The sequence below is a fragment of the Clupea harengus genome, chromosome 17, assembly GCF_900700415.2.
Source record: "Clupea harengus chromosome 17, Ch_v2.0.2, whole genome shotgun sequence".
Lineage (NCBI taxonomy): Eukaryota > Metazoa > Chordata > Actinopteri > Clupeiformes > Clupeidae > Clupea > Clupea harengus.
In genome coordinates, this window is record NC_045168.1 from 5,295,310 (window position 1) to 5,319,221 (window position 23,912).

Genomic DNA, 23,912 nt, shown 5'->3' on the forward strand with positions numbered 1-23,912 from the left:
TTTGGCGTAGACAGAAAGATAGCCATACAGTAAAGACCCCCATACCCAATGTGAAGAATGGTGGCGGATCTTTGATGTTGTGGGGCTGTTTTTCTTCCAAATGCCCTGGACATCTTGTTAGGACATGGTATCATGGACTCCATCAAATACCAGCAGATATTAAATGAAAACCTAACAGCCCCCTCCAGTAAGCTTAAAATGGGCTGTGGTTGGACCTTCCAGCAGGTCAATGATCCGAAGCACACCTCAAAATCAACACAAAAATGGTTCACCGACCGCAAAATAAAGGTTTTTCCATGGCCATCACAGTCCCCCGACCTAAACCCCATAGAAAATCTGTGGGATGAGCCGAAGCCGAGTCTACAAACGTTGACCTCAGAATCTGAAGGATCTGGAGAGACACTGCATGTAGGAATGGTCTCAGATCCCGTGCCATGTGTTCACCAACCTCATCACGCATTATAGGAGAAGACTCAGAGCTGTTATCTTGGCAAAGGGAGGCTGCACAAAACATTAAATTAAGGGGTGCCAATAATTGTGGCACACATGTTTTGGGGAAAAATATTTATTTAAATGTCAACAGTTTTTTTTTTTCTTTCAATAGTTTTAATTCAATGAAAAGGTAAGATTACTGTGAATATTTTGAGTGAAAGACCAAGAGGATAAACAGCAAAGACATATTTTTTTATAGCCTGTTTTGCTCATATTCACTAGGGGTGCAAATAATTGTGGAGGGCACTGTACTTATATGCAACTCCGGAGTCCTGAGGTAACTTGAGTGAATTTTCACCTAACAACCAGATACGTGGTATACCAGTAGATATATCACATGATATGCACTATACCAGTAGATACAAGTAAATATTTACAGGTCTATGTATAGTAGTTATCATTAAACATGTGGATGAAAATCTTATATGTACAGTATGTGAAGTATATATCTTGTAGAGGTAGAATTTAGAAAGGAAAGTGTGTCTCCACTATATTGGGAGTATTACAAATGTTAGTTACCTGACTCAGGCCCCGTCTCTGCAGTAGCAATACTGGTGTCCACTAAAGCTATTGCTACATTTTGGGCATCAGATTCACTTTCCACTGATAGAACAGGAAGAGCTTCAGGCAAACCACCAGCTGAAATGAAAGCATGACAACATCATGTGAGTGGTAGAAGTCATACCAGAACAATATCTATGGTTAATGTGGTGGCATCTACATAACATCAAGCCCCTCTCTCAACAACAGCCAAAGGATTTTAACAAGATCAAGTATTTGTATCAAAGCAAGAGAGGACGGAAAATGTGCAAAGGTAAGTAGGATTTACATTTTTATATATATATATATATATATATATATCATTAAAAATGTGAATCAAAAATTCTTAAAATATGCTTATTCCTGTCGTATTTCCACCCAAAATGTGGGATGTTCAGTCAACCCCATAATTGTTCCTGAATGCATGTGTATATCTAATTAAGGAGATTTAAAGGACAAAGGACATTTAAGGTAATAGTGAATATAAAGTATTGTCATGTAATAAAATATTGTTATGTACTCCTGATCTCGTCTGCCAGGTTCTCATCTTCTCGGTCCAGAGCACTGTAAAAAGCCATGCAGGCACTCTCTCCCTTGGAAAGACAGATAGTCAGCAGCTTCTGAGCTTGCTGGTAGAGGGTGGTGGCTGACTGGACCTGGTCGAGCTCAAACTGGGTCACGGTGCCAGCCGAAAACAGAGCCAGGGAGACAGGCAGGACGGAGTGGCCCAGGCGAGCACACAGCTCTGAGCACTGGGCCTGAAGTCGGTGCTCTGTTAGCAAACCACAGAAAACAGACTCACAGTTAACTTGGAGTTTTTCATTTGAATGGACCAAATTATAACAGACTTTGATGAAAATTATTTTCAGATATTTCCAGAAACGTACCTGTTGGTCCACGCTGGATAGCTGAGTGAATAATACAAGAGAATTCATTGTTTTGAGCGGTGTGTTGTCTATTTGTGTCAGTAAAATTGAAAAACATTACAATGCTTTTATATACTTTTTGAAACTCAAAGGCTGCTCACAATTGGACGGAGTTGAATGGTTGTGCGCAATATAATATGTAATGTACCTGCGTCATGACATAGCCAAGAGCGAAGGCGAGGGTAGTGATGTTTGCATCGTTTCAAGCACTCAAGGAAGCAGGAGGCACCCCCCTCATCCATCTGTGCATGCACCACCTCCAGCAACTTCCGCGCCCTGTTGGGGGGCGTCTTCTCTGCCTTCACCTCGTGGTAGTTGTCCTGAGAGAGTAGCCCACAGGCCAGGGCACAGTCCAGTAGAGGGGCGAGGTTGTACAGGGACTCGACTAGAAGCTCCTGGGAGGCCAGGAGATGGGCCTTGACTGGCTGCCTCATTCCTGGATTCTCTGTATGTGGTCATGCAGATTAAAAACTCAGCTATGCATGTGATTGAGGTGTAGCCATTACATACAGTATCATTTATCTATCAACACATATTACTTTGTTATTTTATCCTAATCTATTTCCTATTTCAGTTAAAAAATTCATGTTTACATCTAGAACATAATCTAAAAAGAAAAGGAAGGAAGAGGTTATATGTTTATTTGACAAACTGCTATGCATGTAACTCTACTTTCATAATAAGTCCTACTCTTATAGGATGCATAGCATAGCATTTTTGAAAGGCAATGATCCATGATTTTACCCACCTGAACTTGTATTTCTTGCTAAGGAATCCATCATCGGGGTTTACATGCAGCCTTAGTGACCTCCATGCTTAGAGGTAAGTGGCATTCATAGAATAGTAATTAGATGCCTCACATTATCAACGTAGCTACACTAGGTGTAGGTGGAAGACATAAGCTATGGGCTAATACTGAAGACAAAAACTGAATGATTCAAAGGTAGTGCCTATATAAGTCCTTAACCGAATATTAGGCCAACTGAAAAAGCCTACAACACAACACCAACCATGCCAAAGTTATTACAGCATGTTTAATTATCGAATAGCTATTTTGACTGGTTAGCCAACTTAAAAAATGTTAACTTGTTCGCTTCCTTGTTGACGGCAATCATGTGCCACTTCATTTTATAGCCTACATTGTACAAAATAGTAAAACGTATCGATAAGCCTACCTTCGGTTTGCTTTAAAATGACATCAGCCTCCTGGACTGCTATCCTCCTTCAAAGTAAAAAAAAACAGTGTAACTTGTGTTCAAGTGTACATTCCATAGATATATATGGTACATTCCACCAAATGTACCGTGTCGCCATTAAACCCCAAGAACCAGCATGCAATGCACGGACAAGACCTACGTTGCCAAGCAACAGCAGTCAAACGAAGATGGACACTTCAGAAAATCAAACAGACAAACCTAGCCTACAAGGTAATGTTAAGAAATGTAACTATTTGCAGTTTCAAAGTTTGCAAAAGTTTTGCAGAAACATCGTTGAGACGTATTTTGCTGTCAGTTACATGTAAAATATAAGTTTTGCTTGCAACTCTTAGTGTATGCCAACGATCATTAGGTGCACGACGGGTGGTTTTAATAAGCTGTGTGTAGTATGACATGTATGTAAAAATTGATGTATCAGGTTGTTATGTATTTTACAGCTTTTTTGTGTGGCCCACTTGGTTTGCTGCTATTCACGAAAGTTGCTAGCGATGGCTATGACATTTTCCACAGATGGAGGAGCGGAGGGGGAGGTAGCTGAGATTCCTGAGGGCATGTACTATGACTATGAGGAGCTCTACTCTAGGCCTGTAACCACCGCAGACTCCAACATCCCAGAGAACTTGCTGCACCTGTCGTATCCTTAAATCACTGGCACGTTTGGTGATGGTTATGACATTTGTAATATTTATGAGATTATGTTGATTATGGTCATTTTGTGTCTTACACTAGTTGGTTGATTGTACACACAATACATCTTTACTTTTATTTAGTAACACTATCTCATATATTTTCTCATATAAGTCCCTATACTATATAATCTTATAGATCAATATTTGCAAACAAAACTTGAAAGCAAAACTAATTAACTCTAGACTCATGTTAGAAGTGTTGGTTGTTGTTACCCATGGGCTTGTGCTGTAAACTCCCAGCTACCATAATGAAGAAGGTTTTACTCTCAAACAGTCACTTTTGTCAGTGTGATATTGTAAAAAAAAAAAAAAAATCCCTAAAGATCCCTAAAGATTGCTTAGATTGGACACCCTTCAAACTTTCCGTTGAGCCTCACCGTTTCCCTGTACAGGCTTGATCCTTGACCGTGGCACAGTCACTCCTTTGGTTATGACTGCGGCCGCAGGGCTAACTTGCAGGTGCTGGACGAGCATACGCTTGCCTTTGTGGCGGGCAACCTGCTCGTCCTCCTGGACATGAAGACCAAAGAGCAGCGCTACCTGCGCTCATGTAGTGGGGGAGGCATTGGAACCATCATGGTACCACACCTGGTCCACACATGCATTCCAGTTCTTACACACTCATATACACACACACACTCACACACACCACACACATTATATGGGTAGTATATTATGCACGGATAGTGTCTATAGATGTAAAACTACTTAGGTAATCTATATGTAAACATGTAAGATATCTGTAATATTTGAACTACTTATGTAACATTGTCATGTGCACAAGGTTGGATCAAACTAGTGTGTAGTGTAGGACCAAACGAGTTCCTTTCATTCGGTATAGGCTTCAAATACAATTAGTGTTTTCTCTCCTCCCTGCAGTCTCACCCCAGTAAGGGATATTTCGCAGTGGCAGAGAAGGGCCACCAGCCCAACATCATTATTTATGAGTATCCATCACTGAGGCCCTACCGCATTCTCAGAGGTAGGTCAAACCAGTAGATGTCTCAGTAAACGTGTGAACCTGACCTGTTATTTTAAACACTTTAATTTGCGTGTATTAAAAGTTCACATGCTAGAAGTTCATTAGCTCACCTGTTCACAAACTGCTTGACTACTCATGTTACATGTGTCCAAAGGGTCGTTTCATTTCTTTGTTTCTATCTATTTGTGTGCATATGTGTGTGTGTGTGTGTGTGTGTATATATGTGTTTGCTTAACAACGGCACAAGTGCAATCTGACGCCTGGTGTGACGCTGAGGCTGTAATCTCTTTGGTCCGCAGGGGGCACAGAACAGGCCTACAGCTTTGTGGACTTCAACCGTGACGGCACCCTGCTGGCCAGCGTGGGTAGTGCGCCCGACTACATGCTGACGCTGTGGACCTGGAGTCAGGAGCAGGTGATCCTGAAAAGCAAAGCCTTCTCCCAGGACGTCTACCGGGTCACCTTCTCCACGGACAACCCCGGCCAGCTCACCACCTCCGGATCAGGACACATCAAGTCAGTGGCCATCTATTTATGCAAGCTGTCAAAACAGCTGATACTGTCTATAAGAGGGCTGTTATAGGATTTCTTAAATGGTCTAACAGTCTTCAATTTGAAGGGACAGTGTGGTTTCAGGACTTTGAACTAGGGGACAGATATTCTGTTGGTGGAAATGCATTTTCCTGTTTCTTTTTTTTTAATGTTGCAGAACAGTGTATTACAGATAATAACTGATCATTCAAAGTTGTCATAACATGGGGTTCCATGTTATTTGTCATAACATGGGGTGCCAGACATTGTTTGCTGCTGTGATCCGATCCTGATAGGTTCTGGAAGATGGCCAACACCTTCACAGGCCTTAAACTGCAAGGACAGCTGGGGAGATTTGGGAGGACTGCCCTCACTGATATTGAGGGTTATGTGGAGCTGCCTGATGGCAAGGTTCGCCATACTATCTGTCTACTGACCCTAAAACACACACACACACACACACACACACACACAGACACACACACACACACACACACACACACACACACACACAAACACACACACACACACACACACATACACACACACACACACACACACACACACACACACACAGTTGTAGACATATCTTGTTTGATGTGTTGCATGTGTACAGACATAGTGTGTATGTGTGTATGTGTATATAATATATATATATATACATACATACATACATACATACATACATACATACATAGTACAATACACTTACAGTACCTGCCTTAAGGATCTATCCTCCCCTGTTGTAGGTGCTGTCAGGGTCAGAGTGGGGCAACATGCTGCTGTGGGACGGAGGGCTGATTAAGGTGGAGATCTGCCGAAGGGCGGGTAGGACGTGCCATGCAGGCACCATCCAGCACTTCTCCTTGGACGAGGGCGAGCTTCTGACCATCGGCACCGACGGAGCCATCAGGGTTAGACGCACTGAAAGCCATTCTTAGATGGAGCATTTTAGATCATGCAATGGTGATGTTTTGAAAATGATGATGCAGTAATGATGTTTTTTAAGAGTTACAGATGTTGCGATGATGATGTTTTTAACAGACAAATATGTGCTCTAATAGCTTCAGCCTTTAGTAACTTTGAACTTCCTGTAATGCAACATTAGGTATCTGTGTTAGAACAAAAGTCCAACCACAAGTTTGTCTAGTCTGGTTCAGACGAAAACACACTGAACAGTGCTTGAGTTGTATTTGAGTTTATACAAAAACTGTCTGAAGTACCTATAAAAGAGACAGGCTGTGAGGTCTCCAATGCTTTATATTTCATCTGTCTCTTGACTAATGATGTTCCCACTCTGGCCACAGAGCTGGGACTTTGAGAGCATCGATCAGGCGGACTGCACGGACGACAGCGGTCAGATGGAACTGGAGCCCATGAATGAGATGGTGATCGGACGCAACGTCAGCCTTGTGTCCATGGTGAAGTGCTCCTCTCCGGACTCCCCCATCTGGTTTGCCCAGGTCCGAACTTAGGCCTCAGAGGAGCGAGATGTGTGCCCTACAGGGACCTCTCACTGAGAGCTTTTCACTGCTTTCCACATTTACTATGTCTGTTCATGCCTGAGGTATGTGTGTGGCTCAATATTTTGATGTCTTTTTAGGATTCAAATGGTTCAATTTGGAAACTGGATCTGTCCTTCTCCAATATGGTAAGTATTACGCTGCAGAGACAGTCAGTATAGTAGCAGTTTGTTTATAGTTTTTTATGTTTGTATGTTTGTGTGACTTTGCTTTATACATGTACAGCATTTAGTGCAAGTGCATGTTGTCTCATCACTTACTTTCTTAATTATGTGGTATGACATTTCTGAGGTGTAGACATTATAAATAAGTTAATGCAGTGTTTCTATGAAGTTGTGTATTGGGTATGCTGTTGATGACTGACTGTTGTGTTGTGTTGTGTTTTATAGACCCACGATCCAGAGTGTCTTTTCTCTTTCCATGCCGGTGTGATCCAGGCCATGGATGTGTCTGGCAACAGTCACCTCATGGCCACCATAGCTCTTGACTGTAAGAAAGCAGGGGTCATAAATTCAACCTTCAATTCAAAGAAAATCGAATTAAAACACAGACGGCTCCTACAGAGCCTTTCTCCCATTTATACACACATACCATTCATCTTACGCACGCACGCACGCACACACACACACACACACACACACACACACACACACACACACACACACACACATACACACACACGCACACACACAAACACACACAGATACAAACCACTGCCCCCCTGCCTCTGCCAAAATGTATTTTTTAACAATGTTGGGCCAGAAAAACATGCCTCTCTCTGTTATTGTTCTTTCTGCCACTCTATATCTTTCTCTCTCTCAGGCTCTCTCAGAATTTTTGACTTCCTGTCTAACAAGGAGATTTTCACCACTCGCTACAAGCAGGGAGGAACAGCCCTCACCTGGGCACCCCGCATAGTGCGTATCTGTGTCATAACTTTCCCACAACATCCCCCCCTGATTGCTTGTATTGCTCTTGTTGTTGTTGTATCTGCATCTCTTGGTATACAATTTTCAATATGGGTTGTGTCCATGAAGGTATTATACAGACCTGGTGAACATCTGATTGAGGTAACAGTGTTTCAGTCTCACAGTCTGTATCACAGTCATACTGTCTGTAGTGAACATAATTGGCCAGCAGAGGTCACCCTTAAAAAGTGTGCATTGTGGAAAAAATCTACGTGCGTCTTTGGCCTGTGTCTACAAGGCATACTCAGGTAGTGTGTATGTGTACATGTGTGTGTGTGTAGGTTCACAGAGCGAGCGGTCTGCTGGCCGTAGGTTTCAAGGATGGTGTTGTGCGTCTTATGGAGATGTATAGCCCCCAAAAGCTGTATGGGAGGTCTGGGGTCACTCACAGGGGAGAGCTTGAGCTCCGCCTCAGACAGGCCTTCAAGCCCCACAGTGCACCTGTGACAGCCATCGCGTATGAGCGCAACGGAGAGATCATGGCCACGGGGGTAGGAACCGAGTGTGTGTATGTGTGTGTGTGTGTGTGTGGTGTGGGAGGCTCTGTAGAATATCTATTGGGATGTGTCAGGGAAATGTATTTATGACATTTGAGAAGTGATAGTATTTACATCCTTTTTCATTTCTTTCATAGTTTATTATTATGAAATGTGTTATTGTGGTTTTCATTGATTGTGTTCTGGTCTCTCTCCTCCTCCTGTGTCCAGAGTGCAGACTGCACTGTATTCTTCTTCACTGTTGGGGACAGTTACGAGCCCATAGGCTTTGTGAATGTACCAGGGCCAGTACAGAGTCTCGAGTGGTCTCCACAGTCTCATGTAAGCATTGGCATGTGTTTCACTTTGAGCAAATGCATACGCAGTGGTCTCTAGAGCTGCTGTGATTCGGCTGGCGTTTTGAACAGACAGTGGCAATGTGGAGAGATTTTTCTGGTGTATATTGTTAACGTGTGTGTGTGTGTGTAGGAGAGGAGCACTCTGCTGATTCTGTGTAACGATGGGCATGTGGCAGAGGTCGATGCCCCAGAGCAAGACACAGGGAACATTAGGAGTACATACCTGCTGCAGGGACTTAAAGTCCACCACTTCTGCTTCAGCAGCATTAAATCCAGCCTCAAGGTGTGTGCCCAGCCTTAATATAATCACTCTTACAGCATGTGTTTTGTATAAGCTCTGATTCTTCCTACAGATTGTGTTCACAACTTGAGTAGGTCACGATCACACGATATTTGTATGCTACATTCAGATAAGGTTCCTTGGTCACACAAAATAATGGATATATTTAATATATTTTGACATGAACGTTTCAGTATTTTTTAACTTTAAAAGACGAATGCGTTCATTTAATAGCTTCCACTTTTGTAGACAGTGAACTATGTAGAGTGTGCGTGTGTGTGTGTGTGTGTAGAGGGATGCGGAGATTGCCCGTCGTCAGGCCCTGAAGCAGAAGAGGCTGAAGGAGAGGGATGCGCGTGTGAAGAAGGCTGAGGACCAGGAACGCCAGCCCACCGAGGAGGAGCAGCGACTGGAGGGGGAGGAGGAGGAGGAGGAAGAGCTGCCCGCTATCCACATCCCCTCACCCCCCAGCCCACTCCTCTGTGGCTTCTACTCGCAGCCCGGGAGCTTCTGGCTGTCTTTTGTAAGTACACACACACACACACACTTACAGTTAGTAGTAGGCATCTTTGCCGGCAGATGGAGTAGGGATGGAATCGACATGGAAACCAACATAACTTAATTTTTACTTGATGGTTTTTCCAGTTCTAGCGCCTCTCCGTACTCTTTCTGCATTATAGGTTTTTATCTATTTAAGATCAGTGGATGTTTTTCTCTCTTTTCTTTTTACTGTCTGTTTTGATTATTATGTTCTTAGATATGTTTCTTGTTCCCTGTAGCTGTCTCACCCTTTTATGTACGTGATATAATAATAACGATACATCACACGCTTTGGGGGACTTTTCTTAATGATGACAGACATGTTCTTCTTTATGGGTGCCGCATGGGTGGAGGCCCGAGCCAAATGTCCTACAATGTGGGACAATTAGGTGAAGCTTCTAAAGCTATTTGTCGTGGTGTTGTTAGCACACTATGATGGTAGCATTGTGATTGCCATTGTGCTCTTTTGTGCTCACTTTATTTATTTCTCAGTGTATGCCTCTCCTCTGTTGTGCCCCTCTCTCTATCTCTCATCTCTGCCAGGGCGGGTATGACTCTGGGTACTTGTATCACTGTAAGTTCTCTGAGGAGCAGACTGAAGACCCAGAGAATAGCAAGGACAAGCCTTGCGCCTTCATCCCAGTGCAGGACGCAGATGAGGACCCCATCCGCACAGTGGCCTTTAAGTGGGTAAAGGGGATATATGGGTGTGTGTGTGTGTGTGTGTGTGTGTGTGCGTGCGTTTGCCTTTGTGTTCACAAATGTATGTAAATATGTGTATTTGTTCACGTTCTGTCTCAGCTCCAGCCGCCAGCTGATGCTGTGTGGTATGCATTCGGGTCGTATCCGCGTGTACCCCGTGGAGTCTGGCGACCACCACCTCACCTCCATGCAGGCCTTCTGGTCTCTCAGCGTCCATGACAACCAGTACGGGCACGTGCAGCAGGTGCGCTGTAGCTATGACGACCAGTTTGTCCTGACGACAGGCCAGGATGGCAACATCTTCTCCTTCAGCCTTCTGCCTCAGCAGGAGCTGCAGGAGGCTCTGAAGCAAGTCAAGGCCAAAGTGCCCTCCCCAAGGGTCAGTCACAGACACACACACACACACACACACACACACACACACACACACACACACACACACACACTAATTGAAATGCAGGCCTGTCAAACCAAAGTGACCAGCCACACACACATTCATGGACAGCATCAAATACTCATAGACACATACATACAAAAACACAGTCAGCCAGTTAGGTTCAGCATTCACATGTACACACATTGTACACTTGAACAGATTATCTCGAAATCACTAGAGCTGAAAGTGAGTGTAGACAGTGAAGTGTGTTTGTGTGTCCACTGTCAGATTGGTATAGAAGCGGACACAGCTGCCCCGGACATAGATGACCCCACTGCCTACAGGTGAGAGAGGGCCATGTCATGTGTCTGTTATAGGGACATTTTCCTAAAATATTAATATATCTCCCCCGCTATACCCTCATTATTTGTGTGTGTGTGTATGTGTGTTTTGTTGTCTGGTGTGTACATATGTGTCCATCTGTGATATGCATCATATGTCTTTGTGTGTGTGTGGTGTGTGTGTGTGTGTGTGTGTGTGTGTGTGTCTGTGCAGCATAGAGACAGCTAAGCAGAAGGTGGAGCTGGATCGTATGCGTTGTGAGGCTGGGCAGCGTAAGGTCGAGAAACGCAAAAAGTTGGCTGAGCTGCAGGGGTACTTCGAGCATCTGCTGAAGCAGAACAACAACCTGCCAGCAAACGTCAGGCTGCACAGAGTGGTAATACACACACACCACACATACTCACACACACACACACACACACACACACATACACACATACACACACACACACACACACACACACACACACATTCCCACACACACACACACCACACATACCCCCACACACATACGCTACACACACACACACACAAACATACAGACACACACACACACACATACATACACATACACACACACACACACACACACACACACACACACACACACACATATGCACATAGACTGGTCATCTTTTCCAAGATGTCATTGTCAAACTCCACTTGGACATCGCTTAACTATCATAAAGGCCCCGTCACACCATAACGTTCTGGTCAACGTTCTATGACGTTAGAGGAAACGTTGGTAATCGTCCATGGTCGCTGGTATAGCACCAGAAGAGCGTTGTGTGAAAGCTGGTGAACGCTGTAATCGTCAGTAATCGTCGGTGATCGGCGGAGAAAGCTGGTCCGAAAATACATTTTTGAACATGCACAAAAGTTCTCATGGAGACCAGCGTTCTTCAACGTTTAATTTAAACGCTGGAGAACTTTCGTGGAACGTTTTATTAACTTTGCACGCGTTTGGCTATCGTAGTCAGTCGTTGGGTAGGGTAGACTGAGTACAGTTGATGCACCCGAAATAACTTATGTGCGCAGCAATCCTGAGACGTGATTTTTAGTTTGGACATGCCTACTAACGTCCTCTTTGATCCAGGGAAATTTGAGCACCTAACCCATCTCTCGTACGAATATATCGGCGAAAGTTTTTTCACCAAGGGAAGATCTTGATTTTATCATGTCCCTTCTACAATTAATATGTTATCAACCATACGTGATCAACAAACGCAACTTACATCATTGCAAACGTTATTCTGTGCACTATACATCTACATATTCAATGCTATCATGTCATGCAAGGTCATTGCATAATCTAGCGAAAAGCGGAGTGGAGGGTATATATGCTTGCTTGAGCCCAGCATGAAGTAGATGTACTGAACATAGCTGAGCACTGTTATAGCTGGTGCTGTTCCATGGCAGATGGATATAATATGAAGACTCTTGTGACATAATAAATAATAATTGAGAAACACAAATTCAGTGTCAAATTTAAATCATTTATTTTAATAACATAAAACCCCAGGAGTAACGCCCGTTATTTCGTAAATCACAGTAATAATAACAGTACATTTTCGTCCGAAGACATTGCTAGTGAAAGAGGCTTTGTATTCTTCTTACTTTCAGCAGCATTTATCATCTTCTTACTTGCAGCAGCGCTAGTAGCAGAAGCCCCCCTCACACCTTTTCCTCGTCTTGGCGGCATGATGTTCACTGTTCAGATCAACTGAATCCACTATGATTTTCCAGCGTTTTATACCCGTTTGACCATAAAACCCACACGCCAGCAAAACGCTGTTCTGTCATTATAAAATCATGTGGAGGTTGGTCAGTAGTAGAGTTATGGTGGAGAGCATGTCACATTTTCCCTTTGCTCTACTGGAAGTGATTACTATGACACAAGCTGGACTTTCCCCGTTCTTTTAATTGTGTTGCTTTATGTTCATTATGTCTCTCACATTTCAGTGGACTTTTAGTAAAGGTCATTTTAGTAATGAGTTTGCAACTGACTTAATGCGCGGTGCTTAAACAGTGGGCTTCATTGTTTGTTCACTCCCTATCACACTCACACTTTGACATGCGGTCATACACCCAAACACACACACACAGACAGACACACACACCCAAACACACACACACAGACAGACACACACACCCAAACACACAGACAGAGACACACACCCAAACACACATAGACAGACACACACACCCAAACACACATAGACAGACACACACACCCAAACACACATAGACAGACACACACACCCAAACACACACACACAGACAGACACACACACCCAAACACACACAGACAGACACACACACCCAAACACACATAGACAGACACACACACCCAAACACACACACACAGACAGACACACACACCCAAACACACACAGACAGACACACACACCCAAACACACATAGACAGACACACACACCCAAACACACATAGACAGACACACACACCCAAACACACACACACAGACACACACACCTAAACACACACAGACAGAGACACACACTTAAACACACACAGACAGACACACACTCCCAAACACACATAGACAGACACACACACCCAAACACACATAGACAGACACACACACCCAAACACACAGACAGACAGACAGACAGACAGACAGACAGACAGACAGACACACACACCCAAACACACACGCATACTCACACACACACACACACACACACACACACACACACACACACAATCAAGCTCTGATGCAATCTACTAATGCAATTTACTACACTGTTTACAGTAACAAGAGCTATCCACAGTGTAGCCATTGTGCTGTGATGGAAATGTATTAGTAGATAGATTAGATTAAATTACCCCAATTTGGACTGATTGAGGGTGGAAAAACCTGGCCTGCTCTAAAATTCCCTTTCATATCAGCATATAGTGAATTTAAGACAATGTGTGGGGGAGTGTTTCTATGCAGTTTTGTGTGTATCTGTGTGTATCTCTGTGTGTGTTCAGAGAACAGAAAGTACTATGACGTGTGTGTGTTTGTGTTCGCTTGTATATATATGTCTGTTTCCGTGTGTGTGTGTGTGTGTGTTTTAGGAGCTGGAGCTAGATCCACGTTTCCGTGAGGAGACAGAGAGAATGACGGCCCAGAGAGTAAGAGAGGTCAGGAGAGAGCTCGCCTGGGAGGAGGAGAGACACCGTATCGGCCTCAGGAAAATACAGGAGCGGTACTCTCTCTCTCTATCTCTCTCTCTCTCTATCTTTCTCTCTCTCAATTCAATTCAATTCAATTCAATTCAAAAGGCTTTATTGGCATGACTGCATACAATACAACGTTGCCAAAGCATGTTTACATGAAATGTACAATCACAATTAACATAAATAAATAAAAAACAAACAATAAGTTATAGATGGTAACAATGTGGTATATAAACATATAACAGGTTAATTGTCTCCCTCTGACACACACACACAGAAACACACACTCACTCATGTATAGGTCAGGGAAATACTGATTTGGCAAGGAAGTGACGGGGGTAGTCACACATACCAATTACTGTAAAAGGCTTCTTTCAGACATACTGTATGTAAGCAGAAACAGAGACGCACATGTACAGTTGCATATATTCTACATTACCACACAAATAGACAACTCTTAGATCTCCATCTTTAGTGCTCAGTTTCTAGTTTAGCCTGGTGTGCACTGGCCTCTGTATTGTGCTGGCTGTCTCATCCCTGTGTGAAGTGATGTGACTGACCGGCGTATGTGTGTGTCTATGTGTCTGTGTGTGTGTGTGTGTGCAGGTTCTGGGACTCAGTGTCAGAGACGGTGACGGTGGTGGCTTTCTGCAGCGACCACCGCATCTCCACCTACCGGCTGCTGGCGCTGTCCGAACGCTTCGACATGCTGAAGCAACGCTCCCAGGCCCACACAGCGCTGGGCCAGCAGGACCGCCGCCGCAGCTCGGCTGACTCCAAAAAGGGCCCCGCCACCGACCCAGGTACCAGCCCACCTCAGCTGTGACAGGGTTCTGTTAGCAGAACATGCTAGTGTGTTTCAGAGAGAGGGAAGCAACAGCAGCCTGAAATTGGATATGACTTCAACATATTCCACTTACATTTTTGGTTTAGGTATTTCCCGTAACATTGATCAACGTTGACGTACATTTAAAACACCTTGTCTGTAACGTATCTCCACTAAACTACTTGTGTCTATTCATATGTATGTGCTGTGTGCTGTTCTGCCCTCACACTGGAAAATGTCATACACAAACACCAATATGACAGTATCAAATAAGTGTGAAGCCATCTACCTTCTTTTTTAGCTAGCTTTTGCCTCATGATCACACACATTATCCTGAGCCCTGGATGTTTGCCTCATGATCTGTACTTATATACAGCTCAGGATAACCGCTAGCACGCCGTGCACAGGTTAGTTCTAACACCCTTTTCCCACCGCTGTTCCCAGACGACCAGGAGGAGCTGGGAGCGACTGGTGCTGCAGTGCGCCAAGTGCGTGCGGCTCAGCCTGGTGCAAACAGGCTGGCCGGCCGTCAGGCCGAGAAACTCCGCAAAGCAGCGGAGAAAGCAGAGAAAGCCCGAGCCAAGATAGAGAAGAGGAAGAAGGAGTGGGCTGAACTGTGGGTGTCAATCAGTCCCTCTGTGTGTGCATGTGTGTGTGTGTGTGTGTGTGTGTGTGTGTGTGTGTGTGTGTGTGTGTGTGTGTGTGTGTGTGTGTGTGTGTGTGTGTGTGCACGCGCGTGTGTATGTGTAAAAAGCACTGCACATGTATGACCACTCAATCATTCATTCATTCATTCATTTAGTTTGTTTAGTTTGTTTCTGCCCAATATTTATGCATGGTGAAATGTTTCTGTGTCACTTGTGTGACTACACAATGTATATATTTGCATGTTTGTGTGTGTGCTTCTGAGTGTGTGTATATTTGTCTTGTATAACTGACTCCTGCTCCCCCACCTCAGCTACGCGTCCAAGCCCAGTGAAGACTGTGAGGACCCGGAGGACGTAAAGGCCATCCGCAGCGCCACTGAGAACATGGGCGACTTCAAACTCAAGACGGCCAAGAACTTCAGCGTGCCCGAACACCTGCGCATAAACGCTGAGAAGAAGAGAACCCAGCTGGTCGTAATGGAGGAGAAGGTCAGTAGCAGTTAAACCCTAAGATGGAAGGAGTATGCAGGGAGCAGACTTTACATACATACTTAGTCACTTCATGCTGAGAGAGAGGGTCGGTATCATTCAATCTCTTTGCAGAGAGAAGTATGCATGAAGCATACCTTATATGCATACTTAGTCACTTCATGCTGAGAGAGAGGGTTAGTATCATTCAATCCCTTTGCAGAGAGAAGTATGCAGGAAGCATACGGTTTGATTCAGCTGATCAACTGAAATGTCTACTGGTCTACATTTGATTGAGATATGTGTGTGTCCGTACGTGACTACAGATCTACAATCAAAAGACGGAGATGAACACTCGTGTGATGGACCTGCGCAACACCAAGGTGGAGCTGCTCGCCTCTCTGCACTCCCAGCTCAGGCGTCTGCAGGACGTCCAGGAGCGCCTGCCCCCGTCCTTGCGCCATCCGCTGCCCTCTCTGCCCTCCTTACTTCCCGAGGAGACCCCGGAGAAGAAGCTGCGCTACACCCGCGCCACCCTGCGCCGCTACAACGCCCTCCTCAAGGCCAGGCATGGGCGTCGGCACGGTGGCGAGGAGGGCGAGGACGACCTGCTGGCAGAGCTGGAGATGGAGGGACGAGACGAGGAAGAGGAGGAGAGGGGGGAAGAGAAGAGCACAAAGCCTACTGAGGTGGGGGGAAAGGAGGAGCAGGAGCTGACAGAGATGGAGGAGGAGATGAGGAGGCTGGAGGAGATCAGGAACCTGGATCTGCAGGACAGCCTGCTGCGGGAGGTGAGGGGTGTTGTGTTTTGTGTGTGTGTATGCATGTATATATGTATGTCTGTGTCTGTGTATGTGTCTGTTTATTATGTGTGTGTGTGTGTGTGTGCAGTAACTTGTGCACATTTTGGCTTGGTTAAGAATACATGCAGTGGCTAAATTACTAAAGTTGTACTTAAATATTACAATTGCTAACAACTCTTTCTCCATCTCCCTGTCTTCCATATCCATCTTTCCTTGTATGTATCTGTACACGTCTTCTCTCCTCTTCGCACGTCTCTATATCTCCCTCCTCTCAATCTGTACCTCTCTCTGTCTCCCTCCTCTCTCTCTCTGTACCTCCCTCTCTCTGTCTCCCTCCTCTCTCTATGTACTTCTCTCTCTCCTTCTCCTCCTCCTCCTCCTCCTTCTGTCTCTCTCTCTGTCTCTGCAGATGGATGAGGCGGTGTGGCATTTCGACGCTGAGCTGTGTCTGCTTCGGCATGAGAAGCTGACCCTTGACATCCAGATGAAGATGGTCGACCTGCACCACGTCACGCTCTTCCAGGAGCTGCTGCTGCTGGAGTTTGATCAGAGGGAGAACCCGCTGCAGGAACGCCTCAACGCAAGCATGAAGGAGGAGGACCAGCTTGTGGTGGGTGGGATGATTCTATTCCAGAAGGTTCTAATGTTCTAGAAGATTCTGATGTTAATCTAGAGGTTAGTGGTGCATGCATGTATAGGGCAGAATAATCTGAGTTTGAGAAAATGGAGAAGTTCTAGAGCCTTGTGGTATTGACAAAACTCTTTGGGAGTTCTTTTGAAATCAAGGTACACCAATGCTGATACAGCTCTAAACTAATTGTCTAAACCTTGTGTATGCCTTTCTGTGTCTGTGTGTATGTGTGTGTGAGACAGAGTACTGATGTAAAAGCTAAACGTGTGTGTGTGTGTGTGTGTGTGTGCGTGTGTGTGTGAGAGAGAGTACAGATCTTCAAGCTAAATGTGTGTGTGAGAGAGAGAGTACATATCTTCAAGCTAGACGTGTATGTGTGTGTGTGTGTGTGCGTGTGTGTGTGAAAGAGAGTACATATCTTCAAGCTAAACGTGTGTGTGTGTGTGTGTGTGTGTGTGTTGCAGGAGAAGCTGCAGGAGTTTAAGAAGCAGCTGGAGCTGAAGCGGAGGGACATCAATAAGCTGCAGGAGAGAGAGAGGGCCAACGCCGCCACCTTCCAGGCCTCCCTCGGAGACAACAACAAGTTTGCCGAGTTCCTCACCTGCGTCTTCAAGAAGAAGATCAAGCGCGTCAAGAAGAAAGAGAAGACGGGCGACGTTGGTGAGGATGTGTGGCTGCTGGGGTCTCTGGCTGTTTGTTATCTAAGTGTGTGTGTGTACCTGTGTGTCTAACTGTGTCAGTGAAGACGCAGTATGTGTGTGTGTGTATATGCGTGTGTAAGTGTACGTGTATGTGTGTGTAAGTATGTACCAGTGTGCCCATGTGTTTGTCAACCTACTGTATGTATTATTGTCGTCACTCACACACCACTCCAGAATAAAAATAAACAAAAATTGAATAATTTGGTGTGTGTGTGTGTTTAAGCGTTGGTCTGTGTGTTTTGACAGAGGAAGATGAGGCCAGTAGTGAAAGCTCAGACGAGGACTCAGACTGGGATGATGATGATGAGGATGATGAAGGTTCTGAGGGTGGCGGAGGCCTGGATGTGCGTGTGTGTCCTCCGAGTGAGTGTCTGAACTCCACAGCTAACTACACACATAGCATAAAGCATCATGTGCTTTAGCTCCACCACTAACTCTGCACAATGCCATCATGCTGAATGCTATTCTAGACCTAAAAGATTGATTGTAGAATTTAGTTAAGAGAATAGAGTTTTTGATACAAAAATAATTAAAAACTGTCTGTCTGTGTGTGTGTGTGTCTGTGTTTGTATCTGTGTTCTCTCTCTTTGTGGTGTGTTTGCGTGTGTGCGTGTTTGTATCTGTGTGTGTGTGTGTGTGTGTGTGTGTGTGTGTGTGTGTGTGTGTGTGTGTGTGTGTGTGTGTGTGTGTGTGTGTGTGTGTGTGTGTGTGTGTGTGTGTGTGTGTGTGTGTGCATCAGACTGTGACCAAGAGCTCTTTGAGAACACACTGCAGCTGCGTGAGCGGCGTCTGGACCTGGAGGATCTGCTTGCTGAGGAGAAGAAGTTGGCCGACGGCCTGAAGAAAGACTGTGATGCGCTGGCCAAGAAGGTCAGACTCCCCTGCTGCTCTCTCCTCCACCCTCTTCTCCTCTCATGTCCTTTCACACACACGCGCACACACACACACACACACACACACACACACACACACACACACACACACAGACACACACACACATACACACACACAGATACACACACACACACACACACACACACACACAAACTCTCTGTCTTCTATCCTCTCCTCCTACCTCTTTCCTCTAATTTAGTGGGGTGTTGATTAACTGTGAAAGACATTTCAGACAGGTTTACTAGCATGAAGGCTTTCTTTGCAGACAGATTAACCCAGCTCCTGAACTGGTAGCATTGCTAACAGGGATCCTGCACTAGTATTCAGACACAATGCAGACCAAGGCTGAGCTCTGTCTTAGGTCCCTTCTCTGAAACGGAACCCTTCTCTTTAGCTCTCGTTAACCAGCTGTCTGTGTAGACAGTGTGGTGTAGTTCAATGGCTCAGCCACTGGTGTGGTCTTCCACCTTTATCCACTTTCTCCTCACTAGGTGTCAATGATGCCACCGAAGCTCTCTGCTCCACTCTGAGCTCATGCTTGGACAGCTTGTGTCCACTTTCCACCAGACCTGCTCGATCTACCCAGTCTCATTCGTGGCTGAGTGATACCCTCCGAACGCAGCGCTCCAATCTCAGAGCGGCTGAGAGAAAGTGGCACAAATCTGCCGCGCTGGACGATCTTGCAAGCTACCAGACACTGCTGGCCTCCTTCTCATCCAGCATCACTGCTGCTAAGAAGACTTTTTTCAATGACAAAATCAACGGTGCAACTGACGCTCGGAAACTATTCTCCACCTTCAAAACTCTGCTCTACCCTCCTCCTCCCCCCCCAGCTACTAACCTCACTGCTGATAACTTTGCTTCCTTTTTCACAGAGAAAGTGGCAGCCATCGGGCAACAGTTCGACCAACTGTCCCCCTCCCCTAAGGGCGCAACCGTCAATAGCTCATCTTTTCCTTCTTTCATCCCTCTCAGCGAGAGTGAGGTCTCCAAAATCCTAACAGGTAGCCGTCCAACTACATGCCCGCTGGACCCCATCCCATCCAACATCCTTCAAGCCATATCGCCTGCCGTCTTACCGGCAATAACACAGGTGATTAATGCTTCATTTAATTCTGGAACATTTCCTTCTCTTTTCAAAGTGGCTCGGGTAACGCCGCTGCTCAAGAAGCCGTCTCTCGATCCCACTCAGGTGGAAAACTATCGACCGGTCTCACTTCTCACGCTCCTATCTAAAACCATTGAGAGGGCAGCTTCCAAACAGGTCACCGAGTTCCTGTCAAAGAACAATCTCCTCGATCCGAACCAGTCTGGCTTCAAAAGCGGTCACTCCACCGAAACAGCCCTGTTGTCTGTAATGGAGGCCTTAAAAACAGCTAGAGCAGCAGCTCAATCCTCGGCTCTCGTCCTGCTTGACTTATCAGCTGCGTTTGATACAGTCAACCACCGCATCCTTCTGTCCATACTGTCAAGTATGGGCATTTCTGGCAATGCGCACTCCTGGTTTGAATCCTACCTCACTGGGCGCTCGTTCAACGTGTCATGGCAAGGTCAGCTGTCTGTACCTCACCGCCTCACCACTGGGGTGCCCCAAGGCTCGGTGATGGGACCACTTCTCTTTGCCATTTACACCACCTCGTTGGGCCCTATCATCCGCTCGCATGGTTTTTCCTACCACTGTTATGCCGATGATACTCAACTGTTTCTGTCTTTCCCTCCTGAGGACACCACGGTCTCGACGCGGATTTCGGACTGTCTCGCTGATATATCCACATGGATGAAAAATCACCACCTTCAGCTGAACCTGGCCAAAACGGAACTGATGGTCTTCCCAGCCAAACAGGTCATCCACCACAACATCAAGATCAATACTGACTCTTTATCTCTTGCTCCATCCAAAACAGCAAGAAACCTCGGGGTCATTATTGATGACCAACTGACCTTCACGGCCCACATCGCCTCTGTCTCCAGGTCGTGCCGCTTTGCGCTATACAACATCCGCAAAATCAGGCCGTACCTAACCCAGTATGCCACCCAGCTGCTGGTGCAAACCTTGGTGAGCACCCGCCTTGACTACTGCAACGCCCTCCTAACGGGCCTGCCGGCTTGCGTGGTGAAACCACTACAGATGATCCAGAACGCGGCGGCGCGTCTGGTGTTCAACCAACCGAAAAGGGCACACGTCACCCCGCTACTCATCGAGCTCCACTGGCTGCCAGTAGCTGCTCGCATTAAGTTCAAGTCACTTATGCTTGCCTACAGAGTGCTTACTGGTTCTGCTCCCACCTACCTAAATGCTCTTGTAAGGGCAAATGTTACACCCAGGACGCTGCGCTCGTCTAGTGAGTGTCGTTTGGCACTGCCGTCCGTGCAAGCACGGCAATCCAGACTATTTTCATTTGTAGTTCCACGTTGGTGGAACGAACTGCCTAGTACTACCAGAGCAGGGGCGTCCCTCTCTACCTTCAAGAAGCTTTTGAAGACCCAACTCTTCAGAGAGCACCTCCCCTCCTAACTGGCACCTGACTAGCGCTTAACTTGCACTTCAGCAGTTACATTCCTGCACTTCTTTTTCCTCTTTTCTAGGTTGTTGTTTTCCTAATTCTCATGTAAAGTAGTATTTATTGTTACACCGTGTTTTTTTATTGCTCTTAGCTTGACTGTTCTCTCCCTTGTACGTCGCTTTGGACAAAAGCGTCTGCTAAATGACTAAATGTAAATGTAAATGTAAATGTGGTTTGTCCTGCAGGCAAAGATTGTGCGGAGCACCCAGAAGGCAGCAGAGAGCGATCTGGAGCTCTTCAACAGAGAGAAGCAGCAGAAACTCAATGAGCTGGACGTGGTGGTGCCGCTCAGACTGCACCAGGTGTGTGTGTGTGTGTGTGTGTGTGTGTGTGTGTGTGTGTGTGTGTGTGTGTGTGTGTGTGTGTGTGTGTGGTGTGTGGGTGTGTGTGTTGCGCAACAAGGGTATCAAATTATATTAAAAGACTTGGTAATGGGTGGAGTTCAAGTTAAAGTGAATGCATGTGTGAATGAGTGTGGGTATGAGTGTGTGTGTTAATCCTGTTCTGTTAGTCTCAAAATATATTGTATTCAGTGTATTCATCAGTGCTCAAGCATGTTTGAAAAAGGCAGGGAAAGTCCCATTTTGTATGTGCGTGTGTCTTAAAAGTATGTGGAAAAATGGTGTCAGTGAACATTTTTGTGTGTATGTATGTGTGTGTGTGTGTCTGCATGTGTGTGTGTGTGTGTGGGTGGCTGGGTGTGCGTACGCATCCGTCCACAGATTGAGTTTATGGTGAACGGCACGGTGCCCAGGAGTCTGGGCTCAGCTCTGGTACTGAACACGACGGCGCTGATCCGAGTGCAGGGTCGCATCCGAGAGCTGCAGCAGGAGAAGAGCCAGCAGAGGGAGCTCTACCGGCAAGCTCGCCAGCAACACGTCACTCTGCAGCACGAACACAAGGACGTGGAGGCCAACATACAGGGTAGCACTGTGTGTGTGTGTGTGTGAGGGTGTGTGTGTGTGTGTGTGTGTGTGTGTGAGGGAGTGTGAGGGTATGTGTGTGAGTGTGAGGGTGTGTGAGGGAGTGTGAGGGGGTGTGTGTGTGTGTGTGAGGGAGTGTGAAGGTATGTGTGTGTGTGAGGAAGTGTGAGAGATTGGGTAAGACAGTGTGTGTAATTTTGAACCAGCAGAGAGAGCTGTACCGCCAAGCCCGCCAACAACATGTCACACTGCTGCGCAAACACAGAGACATGATACAGAGTAGGAGTGTGTGTATGTGTGTGTTGTTGTTGGTGGTGGTGGTGGGTGTATGTAGAGCTAGCAGCCTGAGCACAAACACAAGGACATGGAGGCCATGATTCAGCTTGAGTGTGGGAGTGCTCTTGGCTATAACTGATCATGTTGGTGATAGTGGCACTGTTTCACATATGCCAAAGAGAGCAATAAAGTCATTGCCCTGCTTGACCTTAGTTATGATAAAGTCTGTCTGTCTGTGCCTTTATTTTTTTGTGTCTGCTTTTGAGTGTGTGTGTACGTGTGTGTGTGTGTGTGTGTGTGTGTGTGTGCTTGCATGCGTGTGTGTGTGTGCTTGCATGTGTGTGCGTGTGTTTCTTCTTTTATGTACATGTGTTTATTTGAGTTTATAATCCACTTTCCTGTGTATGTTTTTTGTCTGCAAATGTAACATCTTTTTTGTGTGTGTGTGTGTGTGTGTGTGTGTGTGTGCGTGCGTGCGTGCATGCGTGTGTGTGCATGTGTGCGTGTGTTTGTGTGTGTGTGTGTAGAGCTAGAGAGCCGCTGTGAGCACCTGATGCTGATAAAGTTTGGGAAACTGGTGGACCTTGAGGCCCTGCAGACGTTGTCCGGTAACAGGTCCCTGGAGGAGATGAGACAGGAGAGCCGTATCAGAGAGGTGGACTACATACAGGAGCTCAAGGCCTGGGAGGTGTGTACATGTGTGTGTGTTTGTGAGTGTGGGTGTTTTCTGGTGAAAGTATTGGCACACACACACGCAGAGAGTTCAACCTGCGTGCGTGCATGTGTGTGTGTCAAGGTTTCTCTTGGCTCTGAAGCAGACATTAAGAGTAACCGTGTGTTCCAGTTGTCTGGGGGAGAGTTGTACCATCTGTTTTGGTGAAGACAGATATTGTTTCAGGCCATACTTGCACCTCTTCAGCCCTGGGTATGTACCTGGTCTGCACTGCTCGTCGTGCATGTCACAGAACAGCCTAGACTCTGGGATCTGCTACGGGTCTTGAATCCCAGGCTTTGGAATGGTGTTACTAGATGAGTTTTCCATTGAACTCATT

At 45.8% G+C, this 23,912-nt stretch overlaps 2 protein-coding genes across 3 annotated transcripts in view; one reads left to right on the forward strand and one right to left on the reverse strand.

The window, feature by feature from the left end:
- The window catches only part of LOC105890096, a 7,406-nt gene extending 4,091 nt beyond the window's left edge, over positions 1-3,315 (reverse strand). Inside the window, exons 1-6 of one of the 2 annotated variants that reach the window (XM_031584479.2) lie at positions 3,134-3,315; positions 2,707-2,773; positions 2,107-2,403; positions 1,920-1,940; positions 1,553-1,804; positions 1,012-1,131 (exon numbers count right to left, since the gene is read on the reverse strand). In XM_031584479.2, the coding sequence (XP_031440339.1) occupies positions 1,012-1,131; positions 1,553-1,804; positions 1,920-1,940; positions 2,107-2,403; positions 2,707-2,740 (724 nt within the window). In that variant the 5' untranslated portion in view covers positions 2,741-2,773; positions 3,134-3,315. The remainder of the gene's footprint in view (positions 1-1,011; positions 1,132-1,552; positions 1,805-1,919; positions 1,941-2,106; positions 2,404-2,706; positions 2,774-3,133) is intronic. The other variant, XM_031584478.2, reaches the window with a different exon arrangement.
- The window catches only part of LOC105890095 (cilia- and flagella-associated protein 44), a 24,644-nt gene continuing 1,869 nt past the window's right edge, over positions 1,138-23,912 (forward strand). Inside the window, exons 1-33 of the mRNA XM_031584473.1 lie at positions 1,138-1,306; positions 2,730-2,780; positions 3,284-3,385; positions 3,686-3,809; positions 4,281-4,443; positions 4,744-4,846; positions 5,146-5,362; positions 5,674-5,788; positions 6,127-6,291; positions 6,685-6,840; positions 6,981-7,028; positions 7,290-7,389; positions 7,723-7,817; positions 8,150-8,359; positions 8,576-8,686; positions 8,834-8,986; positions 9,276-9,506; positions 10,067-10,209; positions 10,325-10,604; positions 10,890-10,945; positions 11,157-11,319; positions 14,026-14,156; positions 14,734-14,930; positions 15,398-15,569; positions 15,912-16,089; positions 16,395-16,859; positions 17,281-17,481; positions 17,967-18,162; positions 18,450-18,566; positions 18,943-19,073; positions 21,847-21,963; positions 22,384-22,585; positions 23,388-23,548. Of these exons, the coding sequence (XP_031440333.1) occupies positions 1,198-1,306; positions 2,730-2,780; positions 3,284-3,385; positions 3,686-3,809; positions 4,281-4,443; positions 4,744-4,846; positions 5,146-5,362; positions 5,674-5,788; positions 6,127-6,291; positions 6,685-6,840; positions 6,981-7,028; positions 7,290-7,389; positions 7,723-7,817; positions 8,150-8,359; positions 8,576-8,686; positions 8,834-8,986; positions 9,276-9,506; positions 10,067-10,209; positions 10,325-10,604; positions 10,890-10,945; positions 11,157-11,319; positions 14,026-14,156; positions 14,734-14,930; positions 15,398-15,569; positions 15,912-16,089; positions 16,395-16,859; positions 17,281-17,481; positions 17,967-18,162; positions 18,450-18,566; positions 18,943-19,073; positions 21,847-21,963; positions 22,384-22,585; positions 23,388-23,548 (5,163 nt within the window). The 5' untranslated portion in view covers positions 1,138-1,197. The remainder of the gene's footprint in view (positions 1,307-2,729; positions 2,781-3,283; positions 3,386-3,685; positions 3,810-4,280; positions 4,444-4,743; positions 4,847-5,145; positions 5,363-5,673; positions 5,789-6,126; positions 6,292-6,684; positions 6,841-6,980; positions 7,029-7,289; positions 7,390-7,722; positions 7,818-8,149; positions 8,360-8,575; positions 8,687-8,833; positions 8,987-9,275; positions 9,507-10,066; positions 10,210-10,324; positions 10,605-10,889; positions 10,946-11,156; positions 11,320-14,025; positions 14,157-14,733; positions 14,931-15,397; positions 15,570-15,911; positions 16,090-16,394; positions 16,860-17,280; positions 17,482-17,966; positions 18,163-18,449; positions 18,567-18,942; positions 19,074-21,846; positions 21,964-22,383; positions 22,586-23,387; positions 23,549-23,912) is intronic.